The sequence below is a fragment of the Lissotriton helveticus genome, chromosome 7 (assembly GCF_964261635.1).
Source record: "Lissotriton helveticus chromosome 7, aLisHel1.1, whole genome shotgun sequence".
Taxonomy (NCBI): domain Eukaryota; kingdom Metazoa; phylum Chordata; class Amphibia; order Caudata; family Salamandridae; genus Lissotriton; species Lissotriton helveticus.
In genome coordinates, this window is record NC_136068.1 from 142,150,453 (window position 1) to 142,171,793 (window position 21,341).

General features: G+C 45.2%; 1 protein-coding gene across 2 annotated transcripts in view; it reads right to left on the reverse strand.

Annotated features, from left to right (window-relative positions):
* NOL4L (nucleolar protein 4 like) overlaps nt 1–21,341 on the reverse strand; it is a 412,363-nt gene that overhangs the window by 234,189 nt on the left and 156,833 nt on the right. For both annotated transcript variants that reach the window (XM_078651785.1, XM_078651786.1), the window contains exons 3-4: nt 17,108–17,219; nt 14,737–14,846 (exon numbers count right to left, since the gene is read on the reverse strand). In XM_078651785.1, coding sequence (XP_078507911.1) covers nt 14,737–14,846; nt 17,108–17,219 — 222 coding nt within the window. The remainder of the gene's footprint in view (nt 1–14,736; nt 14,847–17,107; nt 17,220–21,341) is intronic.

Below are 21,341 nucleotides of genomic sequence, written 5' to 3' on the forward strand. Positions count from 1 at the left end.
AAACCAGGAAATCAAGCCACCTATAACTGATCATTGAAACAGCCATTCTTTACCAGCTAAAGGCTTTCGGGGTTGACGGAGCGAGATGCGGAGGGCACTAGGACCCTGCACAAAGGTCATGGGAGGGGCAGCCCAGGATACCACTTCCGGTCAGGGAAGGGGGAAGGGGCAGTACGACCAGATAAGGGAGGGAGTAGGACATGCCTGAGAGCACAACATAAAGTAAATAAAGAATACTAAGATCTCTACCTGTGCCCTGGTGTACTCCTTGGGTCCTGGGCAGATGCAGGACACGACGGGTTATAGAGACAAGAAGAGTAGAAGAAGTGAACCCCATCTGCTGCACTCTGGAGAGGTAAGAAACACCATGCAGAGGGAATAACAACTCTGGTTGTTTCTAACGTTTTTTCAATCATATTTGAAATGAACAAAAGGCGGGATCTGTGATCTAGAGGCTGGAACTTGAGGCCACCAGTTTTATGCATGGGGTGTCAACCCTCAGTGTCAAACTTTGTAATCTGAAAGGAATTCCGTGCCAACAGCAACGTTGGACAGGCAATAGGCAAGGCTGCTAAAATGGATTACCCTTTGGGCACTAAATCCTCCAAGGAAGTGTCTTTAACCATCAGAGGGTAAATGAGAACAGAATGGCTGCACCACTTTCATCCTCTTTCCTATTTGATAACATTCATTTATCTCCAATTCCAAAACACACCAACAACTCCATTCTTCGTAATGAAAGAATTAAGGGTCAAAATGGATACTCCAGTCCCAGTAGCGTGGCCTGACCGTTTCTTCACCCCCTTCTATCTCAATTCCCCAAAAGTCATAACCATTTAGTCGAGTAGGAAACATAAGCAATGGATAAGAGCTGTGAAGAACATTGATGCTCTAATGCTAGTTTTGGAAAAAAGCACACATATTACAATCTAGCTCTCTGGAGCTGGAGGGCAATGGCCTCCCAGTAGGGGACAAGGTTGACCTAAAATACTAAAAAGACAAAAAAGAACCTTGGTTCGCTAAAGAACGGGGAGCTTCAGAAAAACCGTCAGAGTATCTGAACGAATTGTAGGCCTGATATATCAACAGGGTTGCCCTTTCTGTGTGTGGAAATGTGTTGATAAATAAAGCCCATTCTGCCAAATTCCCTCTCTGGGGAACATGGCACACCTCTGTTTTAAAATACAAAACACATATCCTTAAAGGTAAATCGACCTATGAGGTAAAGAAGATCGATCAAGAAGAAAACTGAATGAAAAAGATTTTAGAGATAGAGTTCACGCTCCCCAAATCCCCTTTCAACACCACATTTCTCAAGTAAATGAGCTAATAAATGACTCCTTACTGGACCATGTTGATCAATACTTCTTTATCCTAACAATCTGTCCTATAATGGTTAAACCTAGGCCATGTCTCACCTTCACTTAAAAAAACAGGCGCAGATCAAGCAGATCTGAATCCCTCTGATCAGATTCCAATCTTCCCTTACTGGCTACAGTCCTTGAGAGCTGCATTTGGATGCTGCTAAAAATGCTTCTTTGGGGATAATGGACTACTAGAAGAGCTCCAGACAGTCTTCTGGTCAGGAAGCAGCCCGGACAGTAAAACTTTCAAAATAGATTTGACAACGCTCTGCACATCTCAAATAATTTTTCCTGTCTCCTTATATCTTTCTTGGTCTATCAGCTGCAATCGACATACTGAATTATGCCAACATCCTAAAAATCCTTATGAAAAGAATGAACGCTACAGCCCTAAGCTGTTTGCACCATACTTGGAAAATCAGTGACAACACATAAAAGGGACCAGGACGGACTATAAAATCGTGCGTGTGATCTTTGCTGTCTTGACGATGCAGTGCATAGCAATTCATTGGGCGAGCATGGTGCCCTGGGATTTGCCCAGTAGAAAAAAGACTTGGTTGAAAGGACTGTGGCGGATGACCAGCGTAAGAAGGCCTCAAAGAAAAATGGCCAAGTAATAGAAGATCTTGCTAAATGGGTGGGAATATTAACTAAACTGATTGATCCCCCGAACAGTGGACCACCTTGAATGAGGAATGAGTGCGGAAAAAAGTTGTATAGGGACTACTGCTAATGTTGATCTCATGTTGGTCTTCATGAAAAATAGATGGCGTTGAAGCTGCTTAGGACAAACAGGGTGATATGCTCCATGATTAGACGCTCCCTAATTGTTGCACTGTATATAATAATGTTGCTGTGCAGTTGGATATTACTAACGAAAATTAATAAAAGAAGTTAGAAACAAAAACTAAGTGGCCAACTTCCTCACTGAACAGGTGCCTGACCAGTAAGTGCCTCCATGGGGTTATTATTCTCTCTCCTCCCAACTTAAAATGTTATCTGGAGCTTTTAGCTTCTACTTCCAGTCACAGTAACATCTTTATCCAGATGGCACGCATCTGAAAACATCTTGTCCTAAACATGTTAAAGAGAAATCTGGATATCTCTTCATCAACTAAAGCTAAAACCACGTAAACAGAGTTCCTCTAGTCATCCTCCACCTAACGTATGTACCCTGTTTCAAACAGCTTAAATCACTAGCTGTAGTAGACGGTAACCCTTTAATCGTTGATGGTCCAAATGTCTTCTAGCCTTACCGGCTACATCAGGATTACTGAGGACACTCAGAATGAGACCCTTAGCATCTAATGTACATTCGTATAACCGGAGCAAAGATCTGCAGCATTGATATGCAACCCCCCCCCCCCCCATAATGTATCCATAGTGATGTCATACTACACACAAGCCCTGGTAAACCATCAACTATGATGTCATACTTTAACCTGTTCGATGCTCATGACGGAACCCAGCCGTCATGAGCCACGGGTGGGCTGTGTGCATGACGTCTGGGTTCCGTCACGACCACGCCCGCGATTGGAATGTCCAGCACCGGGCTGGAATTCCTGCCGTAGCCAAGGCGTTAACCACTACCTAATTCACAGCACAATAGCCTCATTAAGTATTCATAATCAATCGGTACAACCCATTTGGGTATCCGCAATGCTGTGGTATAACAATCCATGTACCCAACTGCCCTATTACCACCGTACAAAACACCTCCATGCAGTCCTAGTTACTGATTTTGGATTGTATTCTATAAATACGTTTTTATTAAAGTGTGGTCATATCTGGAACTGACGTCCACAGCCCTGTACAATAGGCTACAATCCATAAATGAAGTCATATATAAGAGTGGCCCTGCTTCAGAGAAGGCCTAAAAAAATACATTACTTTTATGGGAAAACAGTGAGAAGTCACACATGGATCTTACAAGTTTGTCCTACCTTTAATCTTCTTGGACCTGAAACATACTATGTAAAATGCCTTTTCCCTCGGATTTACTTTACTTCTGAAATATGCAATACTGAATATACAGCTACCTGCGTATTTTTTTTCCGGTGAAAATCTTACCTCGGGCGCTGTATTCAGATAAATCCAGCGGTGCTGTGTATTTCTGTAAAGCGACATCCTGAGGTGGGGTGCCATATGTAGTTCCTATAAGGCTTCTGTACACGTAACAATACAACAGACGGTGTGGTACAATCTGTAATGTGTACAATTAAATATTTGACTTCTGTTTAAATCGGATACAGTAGCGGCTGCTACTGAACGGAGGTCGCGAGGCGGGGTGTTTAAGCGAAGGGGGCGGGGGAATAAAAAATAAAATTACTTACCTGGGTGCCGCCGCCTGTCCTCCGTCATCTCCTCCGTGCCTCAACAGGAAGCACACAGTCTCCCAGAATCCCCTGGCTAATCACGATGCTGCCTTACAGCAGCGTGGTGATTGGTCTGAGCACCGTGGTTCAGCGCTCAGATGGGTACATGGAGGCAGTGCATGTTCCCCACCAGGTTGTGTAATGCAGCCTGGTGGGGAACACGCAAAGTGCGCAGGACGGTTTGGCCAGCTCAAGAAGGCCGGCCAAACCATCCTCCGCACTTTAGAGTGTGCTTAACACTCCTCCCCCTGGCCCCTGCTCTGGCGAGCCCAGTCCCACCCGCCCCAAACCTAAGCAGGAAGGAAAACAAAAATAATAATAACATTAGTTATTATCATTTAAGTTTTCCTTTTTAAACTGCTCGCAGAGCAGAGGGTCGACGCTCCTCCGCCTTTGCGGAAGAGCCGCCGTTGATCAGATAATCATTGCAACTGGGTGTACTTTTCAATAAACACCAAATCTCATACCATCCCATGTTTCACCATTCATCATGGTAAGTGCTGTACTTTACATGTATGGATGGTTTCACACACCTCCTGGGACAGGGGGAAAGCCCAGAGACAGCCATGTCAGGGGTGCTGAACAGCACGTTGTGCTTTCTTGAGCCACTGTCATTATATTCATTTCATAGAACAATACTAGATAGAAAACCACAGTAATTTAGAACATGAGGTCAGCGTACCTAATGATGTGTTTAATAATTAATATCTATTTCTCACACTGAAGCTGAAATTCCACTCAGGACAAACCAGCATTTTCTGATGGTAAGGCTGAGTCTCCATGGAGGCCCATACATGTAGGAGAATAACACACCCTGGCAGTTCAGGAAAAAATCACTTGCTTTGGATGGGTGTTTTTCTTACCCACAATGGTTTAGCCCCCCTCCCCCCACCCCCACCTCCACAGCATAGAACAGAGTTTCTTCTATTACATTATCCCTGGGAATGTTTTTGAACCATCTGCTATGAATCTGTCCGCGGAGCTTCTGTATTAGCGGTGTGTCATCAACATAGGCGGCATATTAGTAGCCAAATGAGACAAAGAGTTTAGCAAGTGGCTCCACATTAGAAATGTGACAGAGAGAACCCCTGCAGGACGCCACAGAAGAAGACTAAAGACTGACGTAGAAGACAAGGATCTGCCATCTGAAAGTCCCCAGACAGAAACCAACCCATCCAGAGGAGTTAGCCAGTTCCACAGACAAGAGGATGTGGAATTCAGGAAGGGGGCAAATACCTGGCCATTTCCCATCAGGTGACAAAAGGCGCAAGCAAGCGGAAGAAAACTGATATCACCAATACAAGGAGGGGATGGACACCACAGACCTGAAGATCATAGTGACCCCCAGACTTGAAATGAATAACCCTCAAGGATTGTGGGCACCAGCACATCTGCAGACATTTCTTACTCTCTTTCACTGGATTCCCCAAATAAGTGGCTGCAACATGCTCACAGTGACATGGTAAGACCAACATCTGCCAATAATACACAGCACCAAAACATCAGCTGCACAGGCCACACTCCACTCTCACCTTTTCAATCAGGACACAATGACTCCTTAGTAGTGGCCTATCCCTCACTCCTTTCACACCGCGATAAGACAAGGAGCAGCAACCCATAAAATGATCAGAGTACAATTCTGTTCACCATGCATGAAACAACATTCCCATTGACCACTCTACAAACCTGTTGGCCAAGCATGGCATCCATCAGCAAGGAGCTTGGCATTTTATCAGAGGTTAGATTCTCAAATAAAACTACAATGCGATACAATACACCCTGTCACAGGTGGTACAAAAGAACATCATAATAGATCAGGTCAAGCATAGCTAGATAATTAATCGGGTCAATGTACATGAGGTTCTGCAGTCCGCTGCCATGCGCGGGACACCCAATAATGAACAGAAGACAGATTGGTTGGGTCACACTGGATTCCTTGAGTGACTTTACTACTTGTACATTTGCAATTTTTTTTTTTGTTCGTATCTCTTCCTTGTGTGACTTTACAACTTGTACATTTGCAATTTTTTTCCTGTTTTATCTTTTATGTAACGCATGTAATCCTAAGTCCTATGTATTGCAACTGGTTCTTATGTAAAGCGCTCTGACACCTTCGGGTAAAGTTTGCGCTATATAAAATCAAAATGAATAAATAAATAAATAAATACATTCTCAAAGTCCTGCAGGTTTACCACAGCTGCCTGCGTTCCAAGGATAACTGGGAAACACTAGGTTATGAACAGCACATAAATATGTTAGATCAGGAGACTATAGTAAAAGGAAGGTTCTCATTAGGTAAAGAGATTACTGCGGAATGTTTGGCATTGGACGGGCCCACTCTAAATTCTGAGTAGATCAAAGTTTGTAAAAAGAGAAAATTGAACAAGGATGCGTCTTTCTAAATTGTGGGAAGGCAGAAGTCTCTAGGTTGGCTGGCACACCAAGTTTTGCTCAGAAAAGTTTTAATATGTGTAAAGGAATGGAAGAAGGTTAAAAAGTGAAGGTTGTAATGCACACTGTGTATCACACTTTCTGGGCCGAGTGAGCCACACTTGCAGAAACAAAAGACAACAACAATAACAGATAAAACATACACTCTGACTACATTAAATTCACCACATCCATGTCCACTTACATAGACACCATTACCACTACATACAGTATGTGTTCATCTCCCTATTGCTACATTGGCTATGCCACATGAGTAAGTGTTAGCGGTGGTTAAGAGCTATGGAAAGCGCTAATATTAGAGTTAGGATTATGGCATAGGTGTATTGTTAGCCTTGGGGTTGGATCATAGTTTGGCTTAGGTTTAAATTCAGAGATAGGTTTAGGGATATGGTAAAGGGTAGGCTTCCAGTTAGGGTTAGAGTAAGCGGTAGATTTTCTCTTCAGTTTTTTGTTGCGGTTTAGGGTTAGCCTTAGTGTTACGTTTAGCTGTAGGATTGGGTTCAGTGCTAGGTTGGAGGTTAGTGTTAAGGTTGGGATCAGATTGATGAGGCACCAGGTCAGGATGTAAGTGAGTATCAATGTTAGTGTTAGGACACGTTTTAGGTTGAGTTTAAGGCTAGGTTTAACAGTAGGAGTCAAGGTCATGACTAAGATTATCATAAAGAGTAGTGTTAAATATGTTGATGTATTGATTTATGTAGTGACACATACCTAGTTGACGCAGTGATAACTTGATGAAGAGACTTCGGTTTAGTGGCAGCTAGATGTAATGGTATTTTATATAGTAACATGCAACCACTGAAAATTTTATATAGTAACATGCAACCACTGAAAATTTTATATAGTAACATGCAACCACTGAAATGGCATTAAATAAAATGACAAGAATGAATGAAAAGGATGAGTTTTTAACATAGTCTCTTAGATAGAATCACTGTAAGTGATTTGGCACAAGGATTACAATTTCTTCATCTATCCTATACATTTCACTATCTTTGCACTGGGCAGCACAAGTTAATACAAAGGTATGTCTAAGGCTTTTCTTAGGCCATAGCCTTTCCTGCAGGTTCAAGAGAGCCCACCCAACAGGACAGGGAGTGGGAGTGGATCTGCCTGAGGGCGAAGCTGATGTGTGAACCTCCTCCCGTAAACACTGAAGAGACTCTTCAGACTCCCCGTCCCTAATGTCCTCGGAGGGGGGAGGCGGAAGCCTAATGAGAGAGTAATCCATATCTATTTGGAATGGACTGGGACAGTCAGAAGGGAGGCTGGCTTTGTCTCGTTGAGAAGCAATGCACACAGACATTCCAGAGAACAACTTTAGTAATTTGATGAGGAAAGTATCTGGCTGCTGTGTTGAGTTGCCTTGTGGTTGCTATGGATTTTGGAAAAGGGAGGTGGTGATGGACAGAGTTTCTGAATGATGCAGAATACTCTTACCAAGTCAAGAGATCATGGTTTTAATCCATCACCGTTTTTTAGCTCACTGCACCATCCCAGCTCAGAACCTGGCTATATGCAAATTAGTCTGTTCCTGTCCCAGTGCATGATGGGAACAGGGCAAACCAAACTACCAAGCCAATTCTTATACTGGGAAGGAAACAAGCTTCCGGGGACCGGTTTCTGGCATCACAGCCTTCTTCGGCCCGGCTTGCTTGAATCCTGATGGTGCAATGGACTGTGGACCCTGGTACGTGTCTCTCTTCCTGGACTGATCCCCACAGGTGTGGAACCAGCCACTGCCTTTCGCCAGAACCAGTGGCCTAAAATGTGCTTAGAGAGCATGGACCGTCACGGAGAATGTCATGTGGAGCCTTGTAACCGGTGGTCTACCCTGTGAAGATACCCACTGCCAGGTTGGCATTGCTCGCAGCACTACAAAATAAAGCGCTATGATGCGGCCAGTACAAATATTTTTCTTTACTTTCAGCCATGCTACACATCAGCCGCGTTGCTGTACAACATAACTAAAACACAGTGAGAATGCCAATAGCTCTGGCATATTCAAGACTTATTGGCTTTGGCAATGCTTGTTGCCATTACTGTAATGTGGGCTGGTTAAAGACTCCACACCTGGCACTTTCTATTATGATTAATCCAGACTGCAGAAGCCACAATACCAAAGGCCAGGTAGGGTTTCTTCTGGGAGACAGGTCACCTGTTAGTAAGGTAGGCGAGTCTGAAAGATTAATGTAAAAGACTGCTGGACAACATCCAGGTTAGGATGTCTATCAAGTAAAACCATAATCTACTACAGGGATTCTTCAAAGTCGGTCCTGGAGGGTCGGATTCATGCCAGATTTTTAAGATAGCTACATTTATTTAAATGGGAATGTGCTGGACCGACTTTTGAGAACCCTTCTCTACTAGTACTAGATGTGCTGACACCGTAGATTCTGACCACTGTTTGCAAAAGAATGAGTCAGAATCAAAGAAGCCAGAGGAAACATTGAAATAAAGTAAATTATAAAGGTTATAGGGGACATGCCACGGGAACCCAGAAAAGCCTTTGGGGGATCCCTGAGATTAAAGGAGGAACTAAAATTGCAGAAAGACACTGAATGAGCACAAATAATCTTCAGTAAGTGAATGATCCTATTTCGATTTAGGTCAACCCGTCTCTGTGGATACGCTAATAAGAAAATAGTGTTCTGCACAGCCAACTAACAGTTGGTAAGTACAAAAGAAGAACAGATATGTCCATGTACACTGATCACCCTGCTAAATTTCTCTTATGTCTTTCTTGTGATGCAACCATACCATGCTGCACTCTTGCAATGCCGCACACGCAGGTATGATCCTTTTTGAAATAAGACTTGAAAAACAGATTTGGAACTCCCTACTACCCGAAATCAGACTGATCCCTGTAATGTTCAATCTCCACACTATACACAGAGACCAAGTTGGGGTATACTTCTTTGTATTTATTTTCATGCCAAACAAGTATTCTGAGCATAAAGGGCGCCGAGCGTCTGCACATCGACTGCTCCGGTCGCCAACTGCCGATTCCTCCGTTCGCGCCTTGCAAAGCGCGCCTACTGCGCATGCGCGCGCGTCGCGCTCCTGTCTATGGCGTGACGCGTCATCGCGTTCACGCTCATAGACTAGAGCGCATCCTACATATCTCCCCTTTTTTAACAATAAACAAAATTAACTTTCCCCAACTCTAACAGTGTGTCCATTGTCCCCCATGTTCTCTGGCAGGGCCACCCGTTTGACATCCCATGATCAATGTCCACTCATTTCAAAGTCTCTATATCGAGAGGGCACTGTGACAGCCCTGCCACTACGGGTGTGTCTTACCGGCATGATCTCTTCGACCTCTCTTTCTCCACCTGATCTCGATCCTTCTCTCCGGTCTCCACTCTGTGTTACTCCCGTCGCCGTTACATCTCTGGTTGTAGATCCCGTGCTGGGATTTTCCATCTCACTGTCCTCTCCTACTCCCTCGGGAAGGACTTCATCACCCTGCACTGGTCGAGGTCTTGTTTCATGGTAGTCCCCTTGTGTCTCTATCTCCTCCAGCTTAGGCCATACGACTATCTTGTTCACTCTGGCCATGCGGTCTTGGGACCACACCCTGCCGTCGCTGAGGAGAGCTGCTCTACCTCGCACCTCCTTGACTTGTAACGGCTGACTATACTTGCTGTCGCCTTTCTTTTGTAGGGTAGGGAGTTTAACCCTAACCCACTCTCCTTCCTCCAGCTCTGTTCCTTTCACATTACGACGTTTGTCATAGTTAGCGGCATAGATCTTCTGGGCCTTTTCCAAATTGTGCTGAACCACCGCAGGGGACCATTTACTGGTGATGGTCTTCTCTCTCCATACCACATTGTCTCGAGTGAACGGATGGCGTCCTCTCAGCACTTGAAATGGACTGTACCCCACGGCCGTGGGGGTGATCCTGTAAGACCACAGCATACTCATCACCTCCGTCTCCCAATCCTTTCCCTGCGTGATGGCCGCTTGTATGGAGCCCATTAGCACACGGTTGAACCGCTCCACCTGACCGTTGCATGCAGGATGATACACTGCCGTGTGTTTTGACTCAATACCATTTCTCCTCATAAACCTAGTCCATTTGTCCGATACAAACTGCGGGCCATTGTCACTGAGAATTGTTTTGGGAATGCCTTCCCTTAAGAATAGTGTCGTTAGGAATTTTAGAATTGTGTCAGTGTCCATGGAATCTTGAATGTCCACCTCCGGCCATTTGGAATACTTGTCCATTACTACACATAAATACTTGTTCACTCCTTTGCTGTCCAGGACAGGTCCCAGTATGTCGATGGCCACATTCTCCCAAGGTCCCTGTGGTGTGTCAAACTTTCCCAAAGCCGGTCTGAGTGGTCTAAGCACTTTGTCAGCGCCTTGGCATTGGCCGCACTCCCTTACTTGCCTTTCAATGTGGACATCCATGCCTGGCCACCAATACATTTGCTTGACACGTGCTTTGGTCTTCACAATACCTAGATGGCCCTCGTGCAGTAGAGTTAATAATCTGGGTACTAGTGAGTCTGGCGGCACGACCCTCTCGCCTCTATATATGAACACTCCCGAGTCACTCAGGGACAGTTCCTCTCTTATTTCATAAAACTTCCGTATTCCATCGGCAAGCCTCCTTTTGTCCGGCCAGCCCGACGTCAAATGCCTCTTTATTTCCACCTTTTCCACATCCTGATCATAGGCAGCCTCCCATTCCTGGATACTTATCGATCTCTCATGGTCCTCCATGCTAGCCACCATCTCTTCCTTATCCAGGGCATCCTCCGGCGCCTCTTCCATCGCCGCGGCCCTGCTGAGATAATCTGCAACCCTGTTCTGCGTTCCTGGCAGGTATTCGACATCATAGGTGTAATCAAGCAGCTTCAGCGTCATCTTTGCTATTCTCGGGGTCGCCGTCTCATGACCCGAGGAAGTCAAGACCTTGATCAAGGGTTTGTGATCAGTTTGAAGCTTGAATCTCGTACCCCACACGAACTGCCGGAACCTGCCCAACGCCCAGGTGACGGCCAGCATCTCCTTCTCAATAACGCTGTACCTTTGCTCCGTCGGGGACAATGCACGTGAAGCAAAACTTATTGTTTCAGTGGCACCATCTTCCCTCACTTGTGCCAGGACAGCCCCTAAGCCCTTATCGCTGGCATCAGTTGTCACCACAGTCTTTCCCGATGGGACAAACCCTTGCAACGGAACCGCTTGGCTGATGCAGTCTTTGATCGTGTCGAATTCCAATTGAGCTTCTGAGTCCCACTCAAACTTGGTCTTGTCCCTGATGAGCTGCCTCATTCTGTATGTCCTGGTGGCAAAGTGTCTCACAAACTTACTATAATATTCGGCCATCCCAAGGAACGACCGCACTTCCTCCTTGGAGCTGGGCGCCTTTGCATCCTTAATGGCCTTTACATTGCGTTCCTTCGGTGAAATTCCTCTCGTACTGATCTCATGACCCAAGTATGTCACCGAGTGGGTCCCTATCTTGCATTTGCTCCATTCCGCCGTTAGCCCCTTATTTTGCAGCACATCCAGAACTCTCTGCAACTTCCTGTCGTGATCTCCTTTGGAAGAGCCCATCACCAGGATGTCATCCTGAAAGTACTGTACCCCCGGAATGTCCTTGAACAGCCGATGCATCAGCTTCTGAAAAACAGCCGCTGCGGACGCCAGGCCGAAGGGCATCCTCCGGAATTGATAACACCCGAAAGGTGTAATGAAGGCGGTGTACTTCCTGCTCGATGGATGCAACTCGATCTGATAGTAAGCAGACGTGAGATCTATGGTGGAGAAGTGAGGCACACCTTTTGTCTTGGCAAGCATCTCCTCGATTCTAGGTAGGGGGAACTTCTCCACAATGAGATTTTTGTTGAGCTCGCGGAGGTCAACACAGAGACGCACCTGTCCATTTGGCTTCTTGACCACCACCAAGGGGGATAGCCACTCTGCACTGTCCACCGGCTCTATTATGCCGCGCTCCTCCAGCCTCAAGAGTTCCTGTTGTACCGCTCCGCTGGTCGACATGGGTATGTTTCTGACTTTATGCACCACTGGTACTGCGCCCTCCTTGAGGACCATTCTGTGGACGAACTTGTCCAGTTTCCCAACTGAGCCATCAAACACTTTGGGGTATGCCGACTTCCAATCTTCATCTCTCGTGAGGGGCCATTCGTCTGTCAAGAGGATTTGCTCTTTGCCTCCTGGGTTGAGTATGATTCCCAGATCTCCTGCATCTCTCCACCCCAGCACTGAAGGACCTCTCTCTGCTATATACAGGGTGCACGTGGCTGATCTCCCTCTGAATTCGAATACGAAGTCTCTGCACCCCACTAAAGGAATGTCATTCTCAGTGTACGAGATGGGTCTGATGTCCGGTGGCCATAGGTCTGGCCCCACCACAGGCACAAAGTCTTCTTCCCATATGGATCTTTGCACGATGGTCCAAGGAGATCCTGAATCGACGGCCACGTGTACCTTCACTCCCCCTATCAGCATGTCCGTGCGAGGCTTATCTCTTCGCTTTCCCGTCACCTCTAACACTTGATCCTCGATGCATAACACCAAATCGTCGTCTTCCAGGTCATCCTCCCCACTGACGTCCGCTGTGGCCGCATCGACGCACTTGACCGTGGATTTCTTCCCCTTCTTGCGACATACTTTTTCAAAATGGCCGACCAGGCCACAAAACAAGCATCTGGCGCGGAACGCGGGACAGCGTTTGTCCTGTGCCGAATGTGCCGCGCTGCCGCATCTATAACACGCAAACTTGTTGTCTGGACTAGGACGTACTGTTTGCTTCCCTGTCCATCTCGAATCCTTCCTCTGATCTCCGTACACCCCTCTGGGTTTGCCGGGCTGGGGCGCCTCATCTATCTTGTTGACCAGTTGTCTCGGTGCGTTCTCACGTTTGGCTGCTTCCGCACCGCGCTTTGACATCTCGGCCTTTTTGACCATAGCCACAACTTCTTTAAGCGATGTCTCACTCTGCGCCCACAGTTTGTCCTGGACAGACCTGCACGTGGTGTGCATGACAATTTGGTCTTTGATATACTCCTCCTGGAGACCTCCGTACTGGCACGTGATGGCCAGGCGTCGGAGCGCCGCCACATAATCATCAATCGATTCACCAACCTCCTGCTTCCTTTGCTGGAAATTATACCTGTCTATGGAGACACACACTGCTGGATGGTAATGGCTGTCCAAGTCATCCAGAGCATTTTTAAAGACGTCTGTTTCGGTCGCTCCCCTCTCCTTGGGCACCAGGTTCTTGAACACTCTCACCCCCTCCGGGCCCAGGTTGTGGAGTAACAGTCTCTTCTTCCTTTCCGGGGTGAATGCCCCCTCATTTTCATCTTCAAGCGCCTCAATGTAGTTTTGAAAGTATTCCTTCCAGTCTTCCCATTTTAGCTGTGGCTCACCCGGTCTAGGCAGGAAAGGGACAGGGGCCATCAGAGCGGACGCTTGATTCGCCATCCTGGCCTCGCCTCTGGGGTCTACCACCTGAGCACTGTGTTGAATGGGGACACTGGACGCTCCTGCACTTCCTGCCGTGTTCCCTTGTCCTCTGGGGCTACCTGGGGTGCTATCCCTTCTAGCCTGCGTGGGGTCGTCGGTTTGTGCCCCCTCCTCTGTCTTGGGGTCGGTGCCTTTGGCTGCCAGGGTGCTGGCTGTGCTCTCCTTCCCTGGCCCAGCACTGACCTGGTTGTTGGAGCTTCAATAGGGTGTTTTCCGTGCTTCTTTGCTACTGCCACGCCCTCTGCTCGTCTATTTTCGCTGTTGGCCTTCTGCTGCTGGTGTGGAGCTGTCTTGGAATGTCTGCTCCTGACCACTGTGCCCCTTGGTGTTCGTGATCCCACCCTCGTCGCCAATGTAATGTTCAATCTCCACACTATACACAGAGACCAAGTTGGGGTATACTTCTTTGTATTTATTTTCATGCCAAACAAGTATTCTGAGCATAAAGGGCGCCGAGCGTCTGCACATCGACTGCTCCGGTCGCCAACTGCCGATTCCTCCGTTCGCGCCTTGCAAAGCGCGCCTACTGCGCATGCGCGCGCGTCGCGCTCCTGTCTATGGCGTGACGCGTCATCGCGTTCACGCTCATAGACTAGAGCGCATCCTACAATCCCTTCTACTGCATCATTCAAAAAAGAAGTGAAATCATTTATTATGAACAAATTGCTACCTTAATTGCATTATCCTGGACTCTTGTTGCTCCCGTATGTACATTTTTTGCCTTGTTGAGTTTTTTTTTTTTTTGTCACTTTAGGTTACTTTCCGCAATTTGCTGTTTTTCACAGTTAGTACATATTTTTCTTACATGTTACTTACTTTGCATCGTCTGTAAAGCGCTCTGATACCCGCTTGGGTCAAGTTTGCGCTATATAAAAAATAAAAGCATTTGTAACTCTGTGCCGAACAAAGCAATGAATTGTGCCGCAAACATTCTAAAACCAGGCGGTTTACAAGTTGATGACCATGAACTACAACAAAGCGTGGCAACATACTGGCAGCGATCCCAAAAGAGGAAAATAGCAGAAAAATGCACCCACCTGGTCCTGAGAGCTCATAACCTGCAATTTCATGTGCTTCAAGTATGTGGCAGTCAACGGCATGTTATAGTCGATGACCCCGGAGTCCAGCGACGAAGGAGACTCAATTTCTGAGATACAGAAGACAAAAAAGAGCAGGGACCAGGTCAGATTCCAGTTGGATGAACTGATGCTTTAAGAGTGCACCAAACTCTAACAAAGTGACAACAGAAATCGAGTGACATAAGGTACACAATGGAAGGAAACTAGATTCCCTCCAAAGATCTTCTATTTTATCAAGGCATTGTTATGCACAACACCTGATGACTTATTGTAAGCCTCCAGTGCTATACTTAATTTTTTTTAACTGTATTTGAGTGTTAAAGGAATGTAACTGGCACAATACAAACTTTAGTGTCTCTGTTCGTTTTTTCTGAAGTTTTCAAGTGGGTAACTTTGGTATGGGTTAAATGTGTTGGAATAAAAGCACTCCACTTATGAAATCTCTGAAGAAGTGGTTCCTTTATAGTGCTACTCTGTTGTGAAAGGTGCTTCCTTGCATGTCTGCCGTCCTCTTGCATGTAACATCTGAGGGAAGTTTCTGTACAATGGAGTCTGAATTTGCCACCCAAATAAACTGAAAGGCATACTCATAATATGGAAGTTTTACTGCTATTACACTAATTCCGAAATGACCCCTGCTGGAAGGAGGTCTGTCAGATTGGCCATAGTCCATGTCAGTTTCAGTGTCATTCCCTATGTCGTAACGGTGAAAGAACTGGTGAGTAAAGTTGAGATGTGTAGGAGCCATGGAAATACTGCTACCATTCTGGAACATTTCAGCTTACAGAGGCTCGACCAGATGTAGATTCGTCTGTATGTGCTTAAAATTCACAAGACTCCAAACTGCTTCACCAGAGAAACAGACACATGGCCACAGGGGACAGCATTCTTCTGGACCAATTCTTTTCTCTCTGATCAATTTAATGGTATGGAAGTTCAAACCACTGAAAACATCATTTTACTGATAGCTTCCATGTGGGAAACACAGGCCTGTTCTCAGATTAATTTAGCTGAACTACTGTCTCACTTTGTGCAGCATCTTAGGATATACCCGCTGTTAAAGAAGAGTAGGTCTGGTATGCACATTTACAAAAGAAATAAATGGTGGCAACTGGCACTCCTTGTTTATTGCTTGCGTGGACTTCTTTATATCAGACTTAATTCTCGTTTTCTGCTTTAGCGTGCTGTTCGGTATCAAAGGGCTGCCTGTCCCTAGGTTCGTAATAATCTTATGAATGTGTGGTTTGTGATACTCTAAAGTTTCGTTCGACATGAATCTCTTATTTATTTAGCCACTTTAAGGTTTTGAGTACTCCAATAACTTGCTCTGTCTGTTTCTAATGAGTCTTTAATTAAAAGGAAACTACCCTTGTTATACAACACCCCCTTTAAAGAACCCTTGTTATACAACACCCCCTTTAACGCTGGAACAGCATGGCGTATCCCGAGGACCTCGGATTCGTTTGGTTTACATTAGTGTAGTTTCCTTTTAATTAAAGACTCATTAGAAACGGACAGAGCAAGTTATTTAACAGAGCAGCTAATTGAGCATCTGCAGCTTCTATGATGTTAAATAAATATATCCTTAGATTTAACAATTTAGTAATGAAGGTGGAGTACTCAAAACCTTAAAGTGGCTTACATACTTGAAAGTTTATGCATGAATATAACACTGATGTGTAGTACAATATATTTATGTTCATCAATTCTTTTTACAGAGGCCCCTGAAGAAGGGACTACGGTCCCGAAATGCATCGGGCCAACCACCGCAACAATCGCCGTAAATTGTAAATGATACTTGTATGAAATGAAATACAATGTATGACTGAGTGAAAATATGTATATAAACCATTGACTGTAATGATTCAAAGCTCAAATTTACCACAGAAAGAAAAATGTGAAAAATAACTTTAATGAAATAATCTAAATAAATAAGAGATTCATGTCGAACGAAACTTGAGAGTTGAACTAATTGGACATTAAAACAGGAATAGCAGCAAAAACATTGTAACGCTGTGCGCTCGGTTTGGTTGTGATAGAGCATCACAAACCACACATTCATAAGATGCACATTTACAAACCTTATATTTTACATCTTAGTTTCTGAATTCCTAGATTGTTCACTCTCCCCGTTAACCTTTTCCCAGCCATACTAGGACGTGATTCCTCTCAGCTGGCTATATGTATACAAATGTCATGTATATATGAATATAAAAATGTATTATGTTAAGATACACATTGTCATATGTATTAACTTATCTGGATGATTTGATTAGGCCAACAATCCTTCATTACCCTCTTCCACACATACAAATTGCTATCCTCCTACCTTTAGGTTCCAGTCCATTGGCATTAAAGTGCATTCTCTTCTGGCATTCTGTACAGCTCATTAGAAACCTGGTCACAGCCTCTCTTGGCAGGAATGCATATGTTTCTGCAATCTATGAATGAAAAACCATAAGTCGAAGAATTATTTAGTGAGAATGAAGTCACAATTTTCAATGCTCCAATAGTTTCTATCTAGAAACCAGTGAGACTGTTTTGATCTACGAAGCAAGAGGGCAAATAAAATAAAGCAACTTTACAACTTGAAAGGTATATATACACACACATCCATCCTTTGAGAACACATTGAGGGTAACACCTTGTTCAGATCCGGTGTAGGCTTTCCAGCTCGTGTCTAGCACATAATGTTCACAGGATGCTTGGAGAGTATCCCAGGTTACAGAGCTGTACAATGCCCTTAAGTGGACATATGAGTAACATTTTGTTTAAAAGCAGCCAGTGTCCATTAAAGGGCCAGGTGCTATTTTTTTTATGTCTCCCTTTGGGACTGAAAATACAGGGATAGAAGACTGCCGGCCCTTGCAAGCCGCCATCCCGGCTTCTGCTGCCAATCATAGGGGGTTGCAAATTGTGGTCTGCCTAATTAATATTTATTATACTAGTGTCTTATGATCCCCTGCGAATTGACCATGTCCAGTGCCAAATATTAGGACATAGGTCGCATCACAAATTGTAAATGAATCGGTGTGTAATTGACACATCCCTAGGTTGGATGTATGAAGAGACCATCAGCCCCTTGGTTACTTGCAGCTGTGGTTCTCGAGTGATCACATGCTCTGTTGAACTTTCTGTCTCATCAGTCTAAAATTCCCATAAAGGTGGCAAGTAATATCTAATAAATATTCAATAAATCTATGAAACACATTAATTGCTTTGAAAAGTAACAGACCATTAATTGTGGTTATTCGCGGTAAAGATCTTCCATATATAGAATGCTTTATTGAACAGAATTCATTGTGAGGCTTGAAGCACTGGCCAAAGGCATTTACATTTATTTAGCGAGCAGAATATCATCTGTGTTTGCACCAAGTTATGTGTACTGGCTTTCAGTCAGACAGCTTTATTTGTGGCACTTCATGAAAGGCTATTCTTGGTTTTGTTTAAAAAAATAATAATAATAATTTAAGAAGAAAAACAGAGCACATCAGGCAATAAATGGACAAGAGGATATAAAAGACATAAGATACAGTTGAGCCACATATTTGTCGAAATTGGAGGATCTTAGAGAGCAACCTGCGCCCTATCTAACACAATGGTCACAAAAGACATCAAACAACAAATGGATACACAGGGACTCAAAGGGATTGCAATTTAGCCACACGTATGCCTAATGCACAGAACTCTAGGGGGCAGATCTTACCCTATCCAACGCCATGTCCGCAGTAGGAGAACTGCAGATCTCGCCTCTATATATATTCCACGGCCCCCACTTCTTGTCCCACTTTTTAGGGCAACCTCTGAGTTTATACACAGTTTTTTCGGCCAACATAGCCCTGTCCATTTCTGCCACCCATCGTATCACAAGCGGGCGGTCAGGGGAGCCCCAGTGCACTGCTATGGAACGTTTGATTAGGAGGCACCCCAGTGCCAACCACTGGTGCTCTATGTCCGTCAAGTCAGTTGCCTCCCAAACATTGAGGATCCCTCCCCGGGAGTGAGTGGAATCGGTTTCTTCAGTGCCTCTGTCAATTTCTTAACAGCCCCCTTCCATAGTCGTTGAATCACCGGGCATTCCCATAAGGTGTGATAAAAAGTACCTATCATGCCGCAGCCACGCACACAATGGGCATCTGGGCGTCTGCCCAGTTTGGCGAGTAGCGGGCTGGACGTGTATGCTCATTGGAATATTTTTAGCTGTATCAAGCGGAACCGGTGGCAGATTGCAGATTCTCGTGGGGACATCAGTGCCGCTAACCAGTCAGTATCTTCTAGTTCGCCAACGTCGTCCTCCCATTTGTGGCGCAGAGCTGGAAAAGAGTCAGGCATATTGTGGCAGAGCTTGCGATAAGTACAGGAGATCGCCTTAGTCAACAGGGGTTCAGAGAGCAGTCTGTCCTCTAAGGGTGAGGCCTCTGGGAGGGAGGAAAGATCAGGTATATTCGTCTGGATAGCGTGTTTAACCTGGAGGTATCGAAAGACCTCCCTGTGTGAGAATGCATATTTCTGTTGCAATTCTGGGAAGGAGAGAAGTTTCCCCTTGTGTATCAGGTCCCCGGCGGTGGATATACCAATAGTATCCCATTTGTCAAATCCCGGTTGGAAACTGAGGAGGCCCAGGTTTTGCGAGGACCATAAAAGAAGCGGGGGAGCGCCAAGATTTTAAATAGGGCGGCTCGGCCAGGGAGGGAATTCTTGGGGGTTTTAAAATCAAAGTAATAGACAGTTGGGTTGGTGGCACCCTACTGTAAGGCACCTGTCAAATGAGAATTTGTGATTCTGTATTGCGCCCTCAGTTATGTTACTATGATGGTCCATCAAAGGTCATTCAACTATGTTACGTGTTAATGTATAAATGTGCCCAGAGACAGCAGATATGATTCAATGTGAGGCATGTCAGGCGTACTACATTGTTGAGTTTTGGAAATCTAGCCACGAGTCCTGGCGAGCAGATAGTTTGACGTTAGGTGAGAGGTGGTAGTATGGGCTGAAACGGCTGACTTCGAAATCCTTCGTCTACTATGCATCTTACCAGGTTAGCATGGGTATTCAAGTATATAACAAAGCAAAGCCTTTCAGCTAGTGCCTTGGTAGGAACTTTATGGTCCACATGTAATGTGGATTCTGGCCTGCCAAGGTGATAAACAGAGAGGATTTCTTCTCTAGTTTTGAGCTAGTTTCGAGGGGCGGGCAGCTCCTCGGTTATAGGGGATGAGCATCACTCCACTGAAAAATAAAATGATAAGAAAACCACTTTATTATCATTTTATTTTTCACTACTCCAAGCCGAGGTTAGGGCCGGGAATCCTGCCGAGCATCACAGTCAGAGAGGAGTGTTTGTGCACTTGTAAATGCGCATGTCTGTTTGGCCAGAAGTCTCAGGGTGGCCAAATAGACATGCGCACTCCTGTTTCTCCAACCCAACTGAGTTGTACAGCTGGGTTGGAGAAAAGCCCCAGGCTTTCTGGGCCTGAGCATGAGAGCAGCGCTGTGATTGCCTCCTGAGAGCCTGTGAAGCGTTACCAGCATTGGAAGGGGAGCACCAAGGCAGCAGCCGCGGGAGCAGGTAACTTTAAAAAAAAAATCCCCTCACCCCGTCGCCCATTCCCCCTCCCCCCTGCATTGCCCCACCACCCCAAAATTGGAGCCGGCTTCCCTGGCCAGTTTACTTGGCAGTTTTTCTGTTTTGCAGACATGCCCTAAGGATGACAAAGTGCTTTACATAAATGTTACCAGTAAACAAATGCAGTTGCAAGAAAAACAAGCATGATTGTATTCTTCTCATCTATTTGTATGGTTGAACCGGCTCACCCAAAACTCTTTGATTGTTGGAGAAAGGAAGGACTTATATCATTGTGTGTGTATTTTGACATCTAGAGTTATTACTTTAAAAAGATCAGATGGGGTGGAGTAACAGAGTTTTCCATATCCAAGTTTCTCAAAGAAAAGAAGAGAAAAAGTCTATAGCACAAGGCTGCATTTGGGGGAATTAAGAGCAGTCCATCTCTCTGTCTGGGAGGTGTTTTTACACTTCTTGGTCTGCAGTCTGATGCAGTAGCCAAAAACTACCAGGAAGTGAACTTTTATGCCCGATAGGCAGGGGTATTGGTCGTGATGACTTTGTAAATTATGGTTGTGAAAAGGGGAGCAACTGGAGTTCTTAAACTAAATGAGCTAGGATATTCTTCCCCCAGTCCCAGTCTGTCTTTGAGAAGGATGTGATTGAAAGGTTTGTGGTCTTCCTGAGTGCACAAGGGGTTTTATTGGGAGTGGGCTCCAGGTAACTGGAGACACTGCTACACAAACTAAGACTCATTAGATGATTGAAGTCAGCATATAATGCCAATGTAGATAAAACATGGCGGTTGGAGACTGATGCTGACAGATTTGGCTCCAGTTTATGTAGAGCGCTCCACAGAGAGCCCCCATAGAAGAGCAGAAACACCTTAAAGTTTGGGACATCTGCATAACGCATTACGTTTGTCCTTAAACTTCTCTCTAGAAACCTAACCTCTGTGATTGTGTGTTATCCAGTTGAGAAATCCTCAAGTCCAATACCA